At 42.9% G+C, this 19,210-nt stretch overlaps 1 protein-coding gene across 2 annotated transcripts in view; it reads left to right on the forward strand.

The window, feature by feature from the left end:
• The window catches only part of PPM1H (protein phosphatase, Mg2+/Mn2+ dependent 1H), a 148,056-nt gene that overhangs the window by 94,944 nt on the left and 33,902 nt on the right, over positions 1-19,210 (forward strand). For both annotated transcript variants that reach the window (XM_062609498.1, XM_062609497.1), the window contains exon 6: positions 6,908-7,026. In XM_062609498.1, coding sequence (XP_062465482.1) covers positions 6,908-7,026 — 119 coding nt within the window. The remainder of the gene's footprint in view (positions 1-6,907; positions 7,027-19,210) is intronic.

Genomic DNA, 19,210 nt, shown 5'->3' on the forward strand with positions numbered 1-19,210 from the left:
AGGTCATTGATGTTGGATAATGAGAGCTCAAACATAGAGCTAACAAGCCACAGAGGTATTTCAGTCCATCCCAGTGTTTAGCATGTGACAGTATAAAATATCACAGACTGCTTTTTGTGTGTGGGTGATATTGCAGGGTTTTATTCATTTGCTCTTAATAGGATGCCAATAGTATCTCAATCGGGGAAAATATATCCAACTTTGAGATGATGTCAGTGAGCATTAGTAGCTGCAAGATAGGATGGGTGAAGAAAGACTAGTTGTATTTAGTGTAGCAGCACCCATAAAGGGTGACTAGCTGAGGACATGTGGGATGCTTTATACAGCAAGTTGGCCGATAAGCTGCCCACGAAACAGAAGTCAGAATGTATGGTGGTGTTTATCATGCAATAATCTTTTTTCTCTTTGAGCTTTTCATTGGTGGTTGAATCAGTCAGTTGAAGTTGGCTGGGTGTTTGTCAAGGCATCATTCCTGATGTGACTAAGATTTTTTTTGTGCTTCTTCTGGGTCTTTGCTTTTTCCTTTTAGAAAGCTTTAGAAAGTTTAAGCCAAGGCAGGCTCACTGTCACCTTTGCCTGACAAGAGGTAGACAGGCAAGTGTAGTGGCATTGCCTGGTCTTAGAGTGTCTCTTATCTTAAGACTGGCCCAAGCACGGTGATTTGAGAGTAGGCAAAATGCCAGTGGTGGAAGACAGAGGTGGAAGGTTTTAAAGAAAAATTTCAAATGTTTCCACAATTGTCATGTTTGATTTTTAGTCAGGTTCACTGGCTTAAAGCTGAAAATTTCAGAGGAAATAGTGCTTTGGGAGTATTTGTATTCAGCAAACCAAATGGAAGAGGGGCCTAATAAATATTTACAATTCAGTTACGTTTAAAATAATTTGTTTGCCTTTAAAATAAAAGGTATCTTTAATATCTGGGGAGTCTGCTACTTCTGTAGGAAATACAGATAAAGCATTGCCTACAAGGGATTTTTTTCTCTTTTGATGTCCTTTCTGGCTTATGTTTGGAAACAGCAGCTGATATGAAAAGCCTTTCTGCTGTTTCATTTGGAAAATCCCTTTACCTTTGTTTGTTTATTTTAATTCTGTATGTAACAAGTATGCCAGATCTATGGGTATCGTATTCAAAGAAAATATGCACAGGACAGCAAGAGTGTGAAACAAAATTAGAGAGAATTTCAAATGTAACATTTCATAAGTAACATATTTTACTCTAGTAAAAAAAAAAAAGAAGACCCCAAATTTCTTACAAAGTTAGCATAAACATTACACTCCAAAGGTTGCATCTGTCTTATGGATTAGATCCCAAATAATTCTCCTTACTCACCTTGGCTGTGCACAGGTTCTGCTATCAGTCTGTTGCACCATCAACATCTCTCTTCTGCTGTTCTTGTCTGAAAGTTAGTTGGTTTGGATTTATTTTCTTATTTGCAGTTAAAGCTGATATTTTTTTGTTTGTTTGTTTCAGATGTGTTGCCCTGCTCTTCCTGCACAACAGGAAGAAAATCACTTAATCATTTCAGCATTAATGTTTTACTTGGCAAACTCAGAGATACTGTTCACTGTGGGGGAGTTAGTGCACGAGCAAAGGGAGGGTATGGATTTACAGCCTACAGGCTTCTGAGCATTGGTTCCCTGTGCAGTAGACACTGTTAGCACAGTCAGGGCAAATAAGCTTTCCTCTGCCTTTAGTGCCTATTATTTGCTTTGGCCACACAGGATGTTAGTTTAGGTCCTCTTTCCTGGGCTTTTATTTCCATATGCAAAGAAGTCTGCAGGATAACGAGTTGTTCAGATCGTGTGAGCATCTCCATATGAAGTTCTCCAGCCTAGTCTTAGACAAAACTGTACTTCAGCTAGTACTGGTTGAGTAACTGGAGGGATGGGAGATGGACACACAAATGTTTTCCCTATCCAGCTCCCTTTTTAATGCAGTTTTATTAGCATGAATCCGAGACTGGCCTTGGGCGTAGGCATCTGGCATGACAAACTCAAAAGAACAAGTTGTCTACCCAGTCATTATGACTTTTGAATAGCCTTGGGCATGGTCATCCCTTTGTCTCCACCTGCACCCCTTCTTTTTTGCAGTGAGGATAGCATTCAGCTGCAGATTTCAGGTAGGCCATATGGCAGAGGCAGTCTTCTGTGTCAGGGGACTTGCAAGAATATTGCTGAAGGCAATATTGATCCTTCAGTCAGAGAGCACTTAAGATGTAAGGTGTGAAAGTGTTGCACCAGTATTCCCTTGGTCCTTTGGCTTCTGCACCATACTGCTTCTGTTCCAAGGGTGGGCATTCATGAACCTCCTTTTCTTTTGAATTTTTGTGTCTGGCTTTTCTTTTTAGCACTGTGTCAGGAGAGCTCCACACAACGCCTACTCCAGGACAGCTCTGGCTTCCCTATGAGTGTATCTTGAGCAAAACCAAAATCCAGCGTTGACTGGGAACTGCTGTGTTACATTCAGCAGTTGTGCAGGCAGTGACTGCCAGAAGCAATTTTTCTTTCATCTTCTGAGGAGACTATTAATTTCAGTCATGATAGTCTAAATTGGAACAGTAAATGGCATAGATTTTGTTACTTATTTCTTTGGAAAATATGTTCAAAATGAATGATGTATGAATGTACTGCAGATGGGTGTATTTCTATTAGTTATCAAAGTTGCACTTTGTAGGTGTCATGTGAGGTCAGCATGGTATTACTGCATACTGTGTCCATGTGTGTAGCCAGGCAATGCCCCAAAAAGTTCACAGCTCAGACCAAAGGTGGTGCATTAATGGTACCAGGCCAGTCTTTACCACTAGTAGAGACTGTGTGGCCATTAGTGGCTGTGAGTTGTAGATGCTCTTTGTGTTTGGCACTATTCAGACATAGGTCCATGAGCCTGGACAAGCATGGGTTCAAAGAAGACCTCTTCTTATTTCGTCGTTCAGGCAAGGGTTAAGTGATGCTAACTTACCTGCTGAAGGATGTCTGGGGAGCCCAGCCTGAAGAGGAAATGAACCTAGATCTCCCAGATGTCGGTTCAGTGCTTCAATTACAAGTCAGATGCATGTTAATTCTTTGTGGCTCCCTGCATCACCCAGCATAGGATTGCTTTGGCCATCTGACGCACTGCATGATGCTGTGGCAAAAGAGATGTGTAGATTTATGGAAGGGGTCCTGGCATGTTGTAAGAGGAGAGACCAGTCCAGGGATTGATTTGGCTCTCACTTTCCTCTTTTTATTCTACCACCACCTCTTTTAGTTTTAACTTCTATTTGTCTTAAACATGTCCGTATGATAATGGCTGAGTAATCCACCAAACTTCTGGATGCATTGTGCTGTGCATGCTGTTGTGAGCATCAGTCCCATACAGTAGAATATCCTGTTGGAGAAAATGGCACAATATGATAAGAGGGTAAAGTTGTAAGATATAGTGGGCATAGGGGAAAACAGCATTGCTGAAAATAGCACAAAATACAGTGAAACTGTGAGTGCTGGTGATGTCCCAGAGTGGTGCATGCTCAAGGAGCTGGAAAAGGCATCAGCAGACCTTATCGAGGTACGATAAGATACATGCAGTGTTCCCTGCTGCCTAATTAACTGACACACTACTGTGTTAGTCTGGGTTTATCTTAATTTCATGTTTGCTTTGCTGATCACCAGGAAACAGCAGGAAGTAAATGGCCTTTTCAAAGAAATGTGACTAATATTTCCTTGAGCAGGCTCCATTTTAAACAGCTAATACTGAACGTAATGCATCCAGGCACAAAATATACCATAAAATGGCAGAGTACCACAAACACATGGTGCAGACTATGCCAGATTTATGCCAAAAAAACTGTGATAACTTCTGAAAGAAAAATGATGGTTAATACTCCAGTTTCATGACACAGAATAACAATATTGTCTGAACATACCTTATAAGGATATACAAAGCTTTTGACAGTCACTGTTCTTTAAATTTTAAGTTCTCTGAATGGTGTTTCTGATCTTAGTTTCTTGCAAATCGAGGTTAAACAAAAGGTAAAATATATCCTGCCTCACCAGTGATGAAATTCTGGTAGTCAGTTCACTTACTATTTTGTTTCTCCTTTGATCACTTGAGGGGATTTCGTAGTGTCTGCTTGTATATCTGCTTGAAAGATCTGTAGATTTTTAAAGCCTTGCTTTTTTTTCGTTCTCTGGTTCTGCTGCCCAGCACAGGTTGATTGGGGTGAAGAAGAGTTCTGCCTTATAGTAACTGGAGAACAGTTCTCAACAAGCCTGACTGGAAGTTGCAGCTGAATTTTATAGTAGAACATTATTCTCTCTGCAGAATCACCAGTGAAGTATCAAAAATAACTGTTAAAAAGAAAAGGGTAAAAAATACAGAAAATTAGCAGGGAGTGGGGAGAAGCCCAACAAAAATCCCTCTTTCTTCGCATAAGAATTCAGCTTACAGGCACCAGAAGCTTCCAAATTGCTCTTTTCCCTCTGTTCCACTGACGCCAAAAAATATTAGAATCAAGTTAAGATCCCTGGATTGTAAATCAAGCATTGAGGCTTGGCTGCAGAAGAGAAATCTTACTTGAACATTAGCAGTCCACTGGCAACTCTGCCAGCTTTATTAATCTTATTTCGCTTGTGACCTCAGACTTTCCATTTGAGTAAATCTTTATGAAATGCAGTCTCTCCCAATTGCTTTACCTTTTCAATAAAGAAAATTCTTGTTTTCAAGGGGAAAAATGATAAAAGCCTGCAACTTTTTCTCTTCTGGACCTGTGATCCAGCCTAATAAGTAATCTCGTAATTCAGAGGTTAAATAGCTTAATTTTGATGTCAGGTATGAGTCTTTTTTGCTTTAAAGAAGGCGTCCTGTTTTGTAATCTGATGACAGTAGTCTTTAGCTAGAAGTGGTTTGTAATGGTTTAATCAAGATAGGCTGTGCATTTTTAATAGTGAACTGAATTGCACTTTCAAAGCAGACTGACTTCATTGTTTACAATGCCATAGACTACAAAGAATTGAAAAAATACCCCCCAAAAGCCCAGCTTTCTGCAGTCAGTGTGTAGCAATACATCAAATAAATCATTAGGGATGTTCCATCTTTTTTTGCACCTGGAATGAAAATAAATAAAAATTAGAAGTTCGCATGTACTTTTAAATCAAGAGTTCAGAGTTCTGGAAGTATGAAAAACCTCATCTGGACTAATACTGCTAGACCTCTCAGAAGTCACTAGTGCTTTTCAGCCATTTCTGTAATGAGGAACAGTGATCCAATTTGGAGGGTCCTTGAAAACAGTATTTGCTTTGGGGAGGGGACCTTGGCTGACTGTAGACTGCAGGGAAAAAATTTAATTCCCTTAACTGTATGTGGAGAGAGAATTTGGTGGAGTTCCAGTTCCAGGAAGGGATCACAGAGTCAGGATCACACTTGTGTGCTTGAGAGCCACCTCTTGAAAGCAATCTTTTTGGCTACACACAGCAATCTCGCTCACCCTGTTTCAGCTGAGCTCAAGGTGTTTTCTGGAAGGATGTCTGGTGATGAGAACAGGGACAAGCTGATGGAAGGTTAGTGTTGTGATGTGCTGAGCCTGATCCAACTCCTATTAAATTGAGTGGGAGCAGGCTCGGCCCTTAAATGCAGGAAATATTTTATTGTGAACTATCTGCATGATAGCTGCCAGGTAGATCAATAAGGGCTTCTGCTGCTTCCTGTCGCTCACCTTTGATGAGCGCTTGATTTATGACAAACCCACAAAGTAAAGCCAGCTCATTTGGTCTGCCCTGACAGCAGCTGCTGCTGGAGATAAGACAGACTTTATTGCCTTAACTGGCTGGATAAGGAAAAAGAGCTAGCTGCAGAAAGATTAAGAAACACAACTTTTTTCAGTTCCCTCGCCAGTTTGACTGTGGCTTCAGAAGAGCTTGCTCAAGATGTGGCACTGCGAAGGGAGGAAGAAAGGCTTATTTATGCAAATATTAAAGAAAAATATGTGAAGTTTATTTTGGAAATAAGTAATACAGTATGTTTAGGATTACACTATCGTATCAGGTGATCTGGGTATAAATCCAAACCAGAAATTTGTGCAGTGGACAAAGAGCTTTGCACTGCTCTCAAGTACAGTCAGCTCTGCAGAACATGAGCCTTGGGCATGGCCCTGGCAAAGAGGCCTCCTAGCATCTGCAAAGCAGCACACCAGAAAGGACAGCAGCAGCATTTGAGCACTAACACCATCAAAAACATTAGTTGCAGTTGTGACACACAAAACTGCTGCTGTTTTTCTTAAAGTCAGCTCTGCATGAAGGAAGTGGTTTTTAGAAAACAAGAAAAGACATTGCTCTGCAACTCATGCTTATTTGCAGTGTCACATGTGATGGGATGCAGCACACTGAGCAGGTAAAAGGGAACATATTTCTCAAGGCAGTGACCATTAAAATGTGGTAGTAGTATTAGGTTTCGTGTGTTGTTGGTGTAGCTGAACTGGGAGTCAAAAAACTTGAGTTTCACTCAACATGCACCCCTCCAAATCTCTGCTTGCTCCAAGGATATGTCCTTTGATCATTCCCTTCTCTCACATAGCTGACTTAGAAAAGGAGATGTGTTCTGTTTTATGAAGCCCTGCAGTCTCCTTCAGGGTCAGTGAATGGCATGTAGTGTAGAGATCCCAAATGTTAAGGAGCGGGGAGAAGTGAAGGATTTTGAGGGCAAGAGGACTGCTCCCTCTAAGGCTGCTGCTGGACACCCGCAGTATCGGAACTGGTGTATGTGCACATTGTTGGCTGAAGCAGAGCTCGCAGTCCTTCTTGTTTAGGAAGGAAGGGGGGGGAACGTGAATGGGAAGGGAGCGGGAAGGGGTGGTAATGCTACCTCTTTAAACATAGATGATGCCTTTTTTTTGTGATGTCTGTGTGGTATCTGTGGCTTGGTTTCTGCCCACAGGCTTACATGCAGCCCCACTTGCTGGGAAATGAGTTCACACATTTAGAGTTTCCACGAAGGGTGCAGCGCAAGGAAGTTGGAAAGAGGATGCTCTACCGTGACTTCAACATGACTGGCTGGTAAGAATGTGTCCTTCTCAGCATGGCGTCTGCCTTCTTCCCAACCAATGCCTGCTTTGTACCTGTCTTTGATTAGTATAAACTCCGTCAAACATGGAGGTGTACCCCTGTGTACTGAAGGGAAAGGTATTTCCTTCTTTCAGATGTATTTTTCTTTCGGAAGTTAACATTTTAAATAAATTGACCTGCCTCCGGAGTTAGGACCTTGTTTCATTTTAATGTGGGAGCACTCAAAGCAGAGCAAACACATAAAAGGGAGGACATGCCAAGGGATCTTTCTGAAAGCTAAACAACTTTTCTATCTTGGAAATAGCTTTTTATAATATCTGGATCCTTTGCATGCCAAGGAATGCCTGGAGAAGAGCTGCCTCCCATACTCCAGTGCAGCTGACCCCTGATTTGGGTAACCCTTGAGGAATTCTTTTAAAGATGGGCCTGTCTGAATAAAAGTCATAGCCATCTTAAAATGAAAAGGCTTGAATGAACAGCATTGACTTAATGAAGCGAAGACAGGAAGAACGATGATTTTTTTGTCTCTTGCTAATTGTCTTCATTGTTCTGTGTCTGTTCAAGAGGCTCCTTCTCAAGTGACTCCCACTCACTTAGAGAAGCCCTAATCCTTGCTGTTGTGGGCTCTGTGTGTAAGCTATAAAGGCAAAAGCCCTATAAATTCATAGTCTTCACTTCCATGCTGTTTGTCTTTTACCATCCTTAGCAAATGTCCTTTCAAGAAGGAAAAGAATGGAGAGGGTTAAAAAGCCTCCAAACTTTTTTTGGCTTGGAGACCATACCCCACATGCTTCTGATTTGTCCCATACTTTATAGACCATAAATATAATGATGTGTTAATGGCAGAATGGTGATCTAAGTTTAATGTTACCTGGAGTGTTTGTGCAGAACATCTTAGTCTGGGAATAACCGTCATTGTCCATCATCTTGAACAGCTGCTGCTAGAATGCGGAGTCTCACCCTCAGAATGATGACTTCACATTTTAGAAAGGCTACAGGCATGAGCAAAAGAATAGGAAACAGAATAAGAACATTGGATCAACTGAGGTCTTCAACAACAAAACATTTGGAACATCATGAGACATTCTCCCAGTTTCTGCAAAGGGAGTTTTCTTATTAAACTCCCGGATGTCTCTGAAGGCATCAGTAAAGCATGTCTTCATGTAGACTTCCAAATGTTCTTTCTCAAGATGTGAGATGCTATTGAAGGGGAAAGGGCGGGGGGGGAGGGAAGCTTTCTAATTTAGGGGAGAGCTACAGGAGTATCATGGGCCAAGATCTTCCTTAGGGGAGGGTAAGAGCAGATTACTTTCATTATGGTTGGAAGGCAGAGAGGGTTTCTCCCGCTCTGTGGGAGTTGTTTTGCATTTCTCTGGTTGGTTAGCGGTCTGGAAAGAAAATGAGGTTAAAATGGTTGAAGTTGCAGCATTGGCAGGTGACACCACAGCTCTTTTCCTAATAATCAAGAAAGGCCATGAGGAACTGTAAAGCATTAAGTTATTTACATGAATGGGCATCACAATGATCAAATTTGGTGTTGATAAATACCAAGTAAAGCATGAAGATGGAAAAATAACTATTAGTGCACACTAGAGGTTGCAGCTGAACCTGAGAGCCCTGTCAAAAAGCTCAGTGGAAGTTCTGCTTACCGTGATCTATTTTTTTTCCCAGTCAAAATCACTAGTGGAATGTTGGGATGTGTACAGCCCTGGAATAGTTAAACTAATTGGTAATTCTATATGTCAATTTGTACCTCATTTATGGATCTATGCATAGCACTTCACCTTATTCAAAATGGTTATTGCATAGCTAGCAGTGTTTGGCGTTAGAGGAGAGATAAATAAGAAGGAATGCAAATTTTAAATGTAGAATAATTAGTAAGAGCTTGGGTAAGCCTAACTGGATCACAGATTTGATTTAGCGTTATTGTTTTTTCCATACTGGTGCATGAACTCTTAACTCTAGCATATGGCAGGGGGGAGAAGAGAGTTGATTCTCCTGTTGATTTGTCTGCATTTCCTGAAGTGTAGGATACGTGTTGATCCAGTTCCTGATTCTGATATAGTCAATGCAACAATTACCACCAGTATAGTACAAATATGCCTAGCTCTAAGCAGTTATTGCAGGATAAATACTTAAACTGTGACTTGAAAATTCAAGTCTCAATTCACCTCAGTGTTGTCCCAGAAAGAGGTGGCCTGTGCCAAGCAAAAGCATGTGGAGACTGTGATGAGGCTACCTCTCCCTGCTGTTCCTTTTGACTTCTGTTTGGAAGTAGAAAATGGGAGCTACGTTTTAGTTCTTAATAAAAGAATTGAAATCTTTTAGCTGTTCCATATCCCACAGCTAGCACATCAGTTACCTCTTTGTTTGCTTGCCTCAGGACAATGAAATGGTGAGGGAATTTTGCTCTATCACCATGAATTTATCTAAATCAGAGGCCTTCTAAATAAGGATCCATTTCTTTTTGCAGGGTTTTTGCCCAAGGCTGTCTTGTTTTCCATCGAATTGTGTGCAGTGATCTCCTAAGCAGAGGAGAGGCAATCTGCTTCAATTTATCCAAAAGTCTAGGTCAATTTTTATGTTTGAGACTGTGGACAAGACGTTTGATTTCCAGTTTGGTGGGCCGTCAGAGGTGATGGTTTGAGGTGGCTGGTGTTTCACAGTGGTTGTTTTACACTTCAAGGGTTTTGCTTCTGCTTTCTTCCCTTTCTAATGTCTAGATTTAAGTGATGCATGAGGACGCAGCGGCCAAGGACATGTCTGTTCTGCATTTGTTGTTAAGGACAATATCTATCATGGAGAATAAATTAGCATATATATTCCTTTTCTAGAAAACATCAGATGGAGCTTTGGCCAGCCAGAGCTTGGTACGCCAAAACACGGCCAAACTTTTATCACTTCCAATTCAGAAGATCAATTGTGTGAACCTTTTTTGGGTCAGTGACTTCACCGTGTGTTGGCATTCGCATGTACATGTAGACGTGTGCGGGTGATGTTAGGAAGAAACTGCCACTCTGACACTTAATTACTGAATCCTTTAGTGAGAGGGTGTAAACTCTCTGCTCTGATGTTTCCTCAGGAAAATGAACTGGTTTATTTTAAAATTCAGGACACTTTCTGTGTTTTCTGTTAGAAGCTGGATGGCTAATTTTTTTTCCTTCATTTTTCCCTTCTCCTGTGCTCTGGAGCTTTTCAGAGACTCAACAATGGCTTGGCTTGCCCAGATTGTTTGGATTACAAAAGGTTATTGTCTTTGGGTTTGTCATAATGCATTTGGCCTTTTTTTTTTTTTTTTCCTTTTCTTTTTTTTTTTTTTTTTTTTTCCTCATGTGAAGTTTCCACACTGGCTTTGTCTCAACAGCCCACAGTGGTAGCAGGGCTGCCAAGTTTCCCCACAGCATTAGGACAACCACTGATCCAGCAATGTGTACCGCATCACTGGTCCAGGCTGCCTGTAACTGCTCTGAGACCAGCCTTTCTTTCCTCCCTCTGGCTCTCCCACCCTTTCAGATTTCTCTGCAGTGGCAGTTGGGATGAGAAATCCACTGTATTAAATGTATCTAAAATAAATCCCATTTAGGTGGGAGCTGACTGCAAGCTGCCCCTCCTGTCCCCTTCGCCCCACATGCGTTGTGGTTGAGCAACCATTGCAAAATGCGTACTGTAGCTGGCAAGGCATCTTAAGAGCTGTGTCTCCTGCTGAACAAGCCTCCGACCTGTCTCGAGCCATAATTTGCTGGCAGACATCCGTGTTACTGACAGCCTTTCACAGCTGGGTCTCTGGTCTGGGGTTTTCAGGCCCATGGCTTGCAGAGGTTAAACTTGTACCAGGAAGAGGGTATTTCTGGTGGCTTTGACAGGTCCTGGCAACAGAAGCATCAGGGAAGACTCAGTGGCCATGTAAGCAAAGTGCTGCCAGTGCTAAAAAGGGGTGAAGGTCGCCTGCAAGTAGAAATACATGAGGGGGAAATGCAGGCCTGGTGGTTACTGCTCCTTTAAAGTACTGCACAGAATTAGTACTCTTTGTCTCTGCCTTTTATTGGAAAGTTAAGGCATGGTTGGTCAGGTTTTCTTTACTCACAGGTATATCCAGTGTGAACAGTTGTGAAGTACTTTGCTCTGACTATATCATAGACATCTGCCCAAAACCTGGTTTGCTGTGTCGCTCACTGGCACAAAGGCTCCTTCCCAGGTTTCTCCTGTCAGCCTCCCGTGGGGCTGCAGAAGCTATACGGTGCTGCACTTAACCAAAGTCATCCAGAAGACACTACCAACTGGTATCAGCTTTGATGGTTTCAGAGTTAATTTCTTTGCTCCTCTTTGGAATGCGAACAGCAGCCTTTCTGCTGCTTGTGTTGAAGTAGAGTTCTTTGAAGGCTTGTTTCCAGATCACAGCTCTAGCTTTTTTACTTGATTTTAGGGTGGCAAAAGAGCCCTAGATAACACGTCCATTTTTTTCGACCTGATCGCTGGTGCCTTCCTTTGCTTTCCAGGAGTACACAGAGTTGGGCTGCATCCTGTCAGAAACATCCTGAGCTGGTGTAGTACCCACCGCATATCATGGGCTGAAGCCCAAGGCAAGCCAGTGGGGGCATTTGGTGCTGCCTGTGATCACACTGCATGCACGGCAGCAGTGGAGTCCTCACCAGCTCCATGTCCATGGGGCAAGGGGTACTGTGGCACATGGTCAGCACCCGAGGGTCAGCCAGTGCCAGGGAATCGCCTGCCTGCATGATTTATTCCAAAGCAGGGAGGCTGGTGTCCTGGGGTGAGCACTAAGCAAAACCCATTTTATTCTAGAGTCAATATTGTCCACTGCCTGGAAAGCTGCCAGCCTGCTCTGTGCTCACCCTTTTCTTTCCAACAGGGAATGTCTTTCAGCCCCTAAGCATCTGATTAAAAACTAACTTCACTTTTCAAGCCGTTTTATTTTGTTTGGGATGGATGCCTTTTGCTTTCATTGTGCAGCCCGCCTTGCCGTCTGCGGTTCAGACTCCAGCTCACAAAACCCAGGCTCTCATTAATCACTTATTGGGGATCCAGAATGCCCCGGTGAGAGCCAACGTACATGTTTTGCTTGGTAATGCACGAGCTGGTTTGAGCAAATATTGCTAACGCAGCCACTATCTTATTCTTTATTGCTGGGCTGGATGTCCTTTGACAGCGTGTTCAGGTAGCCTGCCCGAGGAGTGCCTGAGCAGATTGAGAAATGCCACAGAAATGCTTTATGGACCAGGCGCCCGCACTGTGCCCCCCTTTAATATAAATTGATTTATTGAATCAAGCGCAGGAGCCCTGCTACAGAAACCTCGGGCTATATTCTCTGGAGAACCACCTAATAAAACAGCCCCAACTGACACTCCTCATTAGCTTTTCCACTGATCCCAAGGCAGTATTTAAAGTGACAGTGTCCCTCTTTTCGGCCTGAATTTATCTGCTGGCAAATGCCTGTGGGTCTAATTAGCTTAGCGTTATTAGTCTTATTCAGATAAGCTGCATTTCCTAACAGCTTGATTCCAACTTGTAAAAAGTAATTGGAAGTCTGCAAACCCTGTGCCATAACCTGCTTGATTGCGCCTTTTAGCCAAATTCATGTAATTTACAAAAAGTCATCCTTTCTCCCCCCTCCCCTTTTAACTGAGCGTTTTTGTCTAGTGCAACCTTCTGTGCTTCTTCTGTTGAAACCCTGGCTGTATTGTTGTGTTTGAGACCTCAGCCGTACCCTTTGTACAATCGCCAGGGAGAGATCAAATTTTAATTTCATAATTACTTCACAAGAAAGCAGCCTTTTCCCCAGTCATGCCTGGTATTAATTTCCTCCCAGCAACTTCCATTTTCATAATTTAATGATTATGGGCCACCTTTGCAGCACTGGGCCTTTCTGGAGAAAAGAGAGATAGGGTATCATTTTTGCAGCAGAAACCATAATCTATGGCCTCTTGCTTTTTGTCTTTGCTCTTGTCTCTCATTGTGAGAGAGCCAGGAGCAGGACGGGATGTGCCTCTTCAATGCAAGCAAGCAGAGCAGCTTGCTGGGTTGTGCCTGGGTGTCTGGGGCACAGCTCAGCAATGATGAATGGCTGTTTGCAATGTGCATGTTATGCATCTTCTCAAGATTTGCAGCCCTCGCTGCAGGAGCAGCGGGAGGTGAGAGCTGACCTGCTGTGTACAGCACGTCTCCTGACAGTGACAAATGGCTCTTTTCCCCAAGTGCACACATGCTGCAAGAGCTGAGCCAGTGTCTTCAGGGCAGGAGAAAGCAGAAACAAGTAAGTAATAGTGCTGCAACCGAAGAGAGAACTGGTCTAGGATAAAGCTCTTCAGGGCCAAGCAAGTGTGACAAGAATGAAGTTGGTCTGAGTCACATCCTACAGCAGCATCTCCATCTTGTAGCAGTCCTACAGCAGCATCTCCTTCTTGTAGCAGTGCATCTAAGGCCTGTCCCTGCACAGCTGTGCATTTCTGCTTGGGCTTTGCCTTGCACTAGATCAGGTGCTGCATATCAGGGACAAACAAAAGGCTCCCAGTCTGTTTTATCAGAAAGAAACTGAACTGAAATGAGGTTATCTTCAATCTGAAAACCCAAGCAAAACCACTTCTTCCTCCTGGTAAGATCAAGTCTCTTCCCCTGCTCCTATTTTCTCTGGCTTCCCCAGCTGCACAAATTTGACATAACCTCATCTGGGTCGCTAGGAAATCCCCTTTCTCTCTGTTGCCACCCAGAACTGACCTACGGCTCTGCTCCTTGCTAAGAGGAGTCCCCTTGCCTCTCAGAGGAGCTTTCAGCACTGCTGTGGTATAGTGAGGTCTCTGCTTGCTGTGTCTCCCTGACTGCCCCATCCTATGCTACAGTGATCTTTCCCAGAAGAGTTTGCTTCACGATTCCTTCTTAACAGCAATCTCCTTTCCTTTCAGAAGATCCCAGCTAGCAAGTATGGAGGAGGCACTGCGAGGTTAACATTCTCCCATCTGCCTCACCACATCCTTTTAACAAGCAGCACATCAAAATGTGAATTTACAAATGGTTTTTCTGTCCATCACAGTGCATTAAGCCCATAGGGTTATAACAGCCTTCTTCCCTTACCCCTCTGTCTCCAGAGAAAACGCTGACCATCTTTTCTGTTTGTCTTTTAGAAGAGATGAAGTAAATTTTAAGAAGCACTCAAGACAACAGATTCGCTGGGGAAAAAAGAAAGAGTTGGCCTGGTGAGACTCTTGCAGAACATAGACCCACTTGATGTGCAGCTGCAGTATCTGCACATGCTTTCTGTCACTCAGTGGTGGAAGCTCAAGTGGTCACCAGCAGGGAATGAAAGTGATCACGGTGCACTTGCTCTGTCCCTCCCAGCCTCCTGAGCAAAAAAGCAGCAGAAGAGAGTGCTTGTAAATAGCCCCAGTTATGTTTTTTGTCTTTCTGGGGGGCAAGGACCTATCTAGATCCTTAGCCACCCCCTCCACTGACTTTTCCTCCCCCACTTTCTTTTAATGCTCTGTTGGAGGTGAATGGAATAAAAACTCAGCTATCTTCCAGAAAGTGCCTGAGAAAAGGTGCTGGTGCTTGAATCTTTACAGTGGGCTGGCCAAGATGGATAGTTTGTTTTGCTTAGGAATTACTTCCACAGGAGTACTTGGGGGGGGTGGGGGGGATACAGCCTCTCCAAAGTCCAGACTCCATGTTAGGGCTATATATGACAGTGAAGGCTCCCTGGAGATCCAGAGCTCACATAACAGTCTGATTTGACCAAGCCAGAGATGGTATGTGAGTGCAGGTCATGCTGAGATACTTTATTTTTCATTATCTATAGACAAGTAGGCAGAACTGGGATTTGCAAATGACACATTGTACAGTTTCAGGTTCACAAGAAGGAGTTTCTGAATTTTCTGTGATAAACATGTATTTTAAAACTTGTATGTTTTCTTCTTTACCTGGACTTATGACAGTATCTTGGTTTAGAGTAGATTTTCCCTAAAAACTGTTTTGTGTATATGTGCATATCTAAAACTGATTTGCATTTGCCACCATGTTTTCTCTTAACAGACAATGCTATAGCTTATGTACTTTTATTATCTTTGTTTATCATAGTTTTCCTCATTAAAGTGTGTGTCAGATGAGAAGTAAGGGAGAACTACTGAGGCACTGGAACATTAAAGCTAACCTGCCTAGAGGGTACTTGGTATCAGATAGCGCTGCTTGGATTTAGAGATCCTGATTCTGCAGAAGCACATATGTGTAAGGACATTTTTAAAAGGTTATGGTTTATTGAGAGATAAATTGCACCATTTTCAGTGGCTCTGTGCCTAACTTGCACTACACATCTCTTCTTGGTACTAAACACGCATTTGTACTGGTTTAGTGCCTGTAGTTCAATAGACAGTACACATAAACAATTCCTTTTGGGTTGGCGATTTAAGCTCTGTTATCCAGAGGGTGAGCTCCAATCCAGTGGTTCCTTGTGTGGGAGTGGAAAAAGAAACCCCAAACCGTTTCAAGTTTTGTGTTGCTCAGAGATTAAAATCTGATTTCCTATTGGAATGGCTAAGGAAAGTTGAGGTTGGGGGAAGGGAGTGTGGTTGGCTAGCTGGGTTAGTTTTGTTGAGAGGTTTTATTGGAGACAGGAGGGGGACAGATTGGGGGATGGTTCTGACTGAGTTTGGGTTTTTTTACAGATTATCAAAGCAGTGCTAGAAATAAGCCAAATCCAAGAACCTTTCTCAAAGGAGAGCCTTCATCCTTGTCCTCAGTACAAACTAGTGCATTTCTGAAGCTTTTGCTTGCTTGCTTGCTTGCCACAAGTGGGTTTATTGTACACTTAAAGCTAAAGCCCTTTGACGATTTTTTTTTTCCTTCCTTAGGTTTAATTCTCAGGTGTCTCTAGCAGAGATGTGAAATATGGACAAACTTTCTAAAGCCAAGTGCTATGGAAAAGCAGAGCACAGAGGCTGGATTCCCCTGTCATGCACAGAACTGAGCCTTCCAGGTCAGGGTAGATTGTGGTTTTGCCACCATCTGTTGTGCCTGGGGATGCCAACACAATACTTGTCAAGACAAGTAACCTTATACAGTTTGCTGTAAAAGAAAACACTATGTGGATTTTGGTTTTGGTCACCAGCAACTTCTACTCTTACGTGAATTTGTATGTGCTTCCATAAGGCCAATTTTAAGAACAAATTATATGGCAGGAGAACGCATAACACATGTAAAAAATTATCTAGGCTTTTGGCTCTGAAATCTGTATTTGGGAGCTCACTGGTTTTTCAAGTTCTGACCCAGCAATATGCAGGTAACTTTGATAATCTTTTCTTTAAAGAGTGCCTAAAGCACTCCTAATAACCTCAGCACTGTAGGAAACTTACTCAGTAGATTGTCTTGTGTGTTTAGCAGCTGCTGGTAATTTTATTCGCCATGTATTTAGAGCAGATTCCAGTTAGCATATGAGTAACATCATGTCAGTCCTAGTTCTTTCGTTCTGACATCTCTTTTGGCTCCCAGTGCGATTTGGCCCTGTTTTCCAAAATGTTGATCCTGAGTCCAAATGTAACGTTGTGGGTGGTACATATGTCAAGCCCTAGTTCAGTATTTTTGGACAGCAGTAGCATTTCATAATTCTTTTGAAATGAAAAGGAGAAATGAAGTTAACTGAAAAAAAAAATGTGGCTAGATCCAGCTGGGCACAAGCTCGCCGTTTCTACTCCTCCCTCAGTCCCCTTGATTTTCCATTTGGAAAAATAGAGGTTTACGTGGCAGAAGCACTTGACAGTATTTAGGCTCATTCAGACGAGCAAGCAATAGCATAGCCTTTTCTTTATAACCTGTCTTGTCACGGCATGGTGGCCACTGAGACCTCCTGAGATGAAGATGGGGAGGGTGGAGGGTTGCAACCCTGTGTTTGTGTTTTTTAAAACAGCGAGCTAGGCTGAATTATGTAGATGGCTAAGTAAGGCCATGCTGGCACTAGAAAAGCCAAACAATCCCCTCAGGTTTTCTGTATGTCTGCGTTTGATATACCTACTGCTGTACTATATCTTTATATACAGCGCACTCTAAACAGCACACGAAGATATAAATGTGATTTTATTACAGAAAATCAAGTGAAATAGTCCAGAAGGTTGTAGCCTGTGTGAAATAAACACACGTATGCAGTACAGGAGGTTTCACAGGGCATAAATCAAAACGAACTTCATAGCTTCCTTCCTTCCTTCTCCCCAGTGCAGTTGCAGAGCTGCTAGCTGAAAAGCTGTCCTTCATCCTTCTCTTGCAGCAAACCACATGCTCATATATTATTAATTCTGTTTTGCTAGTACTGCAGGACATAGGTACCTTTCTAGAGTGTCTCAGGTTGCTTTTCAGAGTGCCTGTGCCAGCTCCACTGCTGTGGTTGCAGTTCTGTGCATTGTTTTTGAAGTGCTGGTAGTTTTTCAGGCAATAACAGCGTCAACAGAATAAGCGTGCTTGAGATGAGTCTTGACACCCAGGTTCTGAGCCCAAGAGACAATTTGCTGTGAGTAAACATAAACAAATCACAGTAGCCCTCTGGGCCTTCCTCACTCAGTTGGATAGCTTCAGGAGGTCATGGGCTAGCTAGCTGCCCTTCCTAATCTGCTGATGAAACAAGTTTGCTTCAGCCCTTGCAACACAGCCTCTTCCAGCATCCTTACACCACTGTGTCACAGTTGAAGGCCCTAGAGACAGTGGTCCTTATGGGTAAAGATGCTGTACTTGGCAATGGGGACCATTCTTTCAAGGACACCAGCCTAACTGATGCCTTTTTCACCCTTTTTTTTCCCTACCTTTTTTATCTTCTTCCTAGAGCACAGTGTGATGTGTTATGCAGAATATAAGGAAGGAGGGGAGAGAGGGAAGAGCCAACTTTTGGCTCTTACAGGACAGTGTAAAGTAAGGGATTTGGTCTTAGGTATTTGTAGTTAGCTTGCAGGTAACATAGTTTGTGGTTTTCCTTTAAAAAAGAGGTTGCAAATAAGTCACATCAATTTAGTCTTGTCTGCTGTTTGCAACAAATGTTACAACTTGAAAATCCAGTAGGAATGGTTGGCTAGTCAGGCTTATGGTTTGAATAGTCATTCGACTGATGCCCGACATGCTCAGCTGATACTCTTTTTCTTGGTGCCAGAGTACAACTGTCTTTATGCAAGGAATAGGAGGGTTTGGACTCATCCTCGAGGACATCTCTCGAGAAGAGAAGGCTGTGTGGAGACCTCATAGCAACCTTCCAGTATCTGAAGGGGGCCTATAGGGATGCTGGGGAGGGACTCTTCGTTAGGGACTGTAGCGATAGGACAAGGGGTAACGGGTTAAAACTTAAACAGAGGAAGTTTAGATTGGATATAAGGAGGAAATTCCCTCCTGTTAGGGTGGTGAGGCACTGGAATGGGTTGCCCAGGGAAGTTGTGAATGCTCCATCCCTAGAAGTGTTCAAGACCAGGTTGGATGAAGCCTTGGGTGAGATGGTTTAGTGTGAGGTGTCCCTGCCCATGGCAGGGGGGTTGGAACTAGATGATCTAAAGGTCCTTTCCAACCCTAACCATTCTATGATTCTGTGATTCTGTGACATTTTGCCTTGGATCCCAGCACTGTAGCTCCAGCTGGAAGCTCTGGGACATGTTCATGAGCAGTCAATTGAGAATGGTAAAATTCTTCCTCCACATTCAAACCAGGATATCCAAGTTGGTGATTGAGGCAGAGATGTTAACTATTCCCTGTTGGAAATATGGAACAAGAGCTAAGTCCATGACTGACTCATCCCTCTCAACAAAATGCTATTTCAGGATTTAAACATCAGGGAAGTATTATCATGCTGGCTACTTGTAGTGATTTATGCCTTTTTGTTTTGTTTAAGAGCTAATCCATTTGTCCTCCACAGTACAAAATGCCATTCAGATGCTGTCCTGCTGAACCCAGGACAGATGCCTTCACTATATTGTCTCTTACAGAGATGCCCAAGCCCCAAGATACTCTTGCCCACGTGGTCTCCCAGGAGTCACCCACTGTGTTTAGCAATGCTCACCTGGTTCCGTTTTGGGATTTCACATGTAGTAATGTTTTGTAGTACAGGAGCAGGGTCCTCCACTACTGTTTTTTTGCTATGTATTTTGGTTGCTTTTCCTTTTTTATTTTCTCTTCCCCTCCCCTCCAATCTTAATATCTGCCCTACCAG

This window comes from Pezoporus occidentalis, unplaced genomic scaffold, assembly GCF_034315485.1.
Source record: "Pezoporus occidentalis ecotype Australia unplaced genomic scaffold, CSIRO_AGI_Poc_V1 ctg138, whole genome shotgun sequence".
Taxonomy (NCBI): Eukaryota; Metazoa; Chordata; class Aves; order Psittaciformes; family Psittacidae; genus Pezoporus; species Pezoporus occidentalis.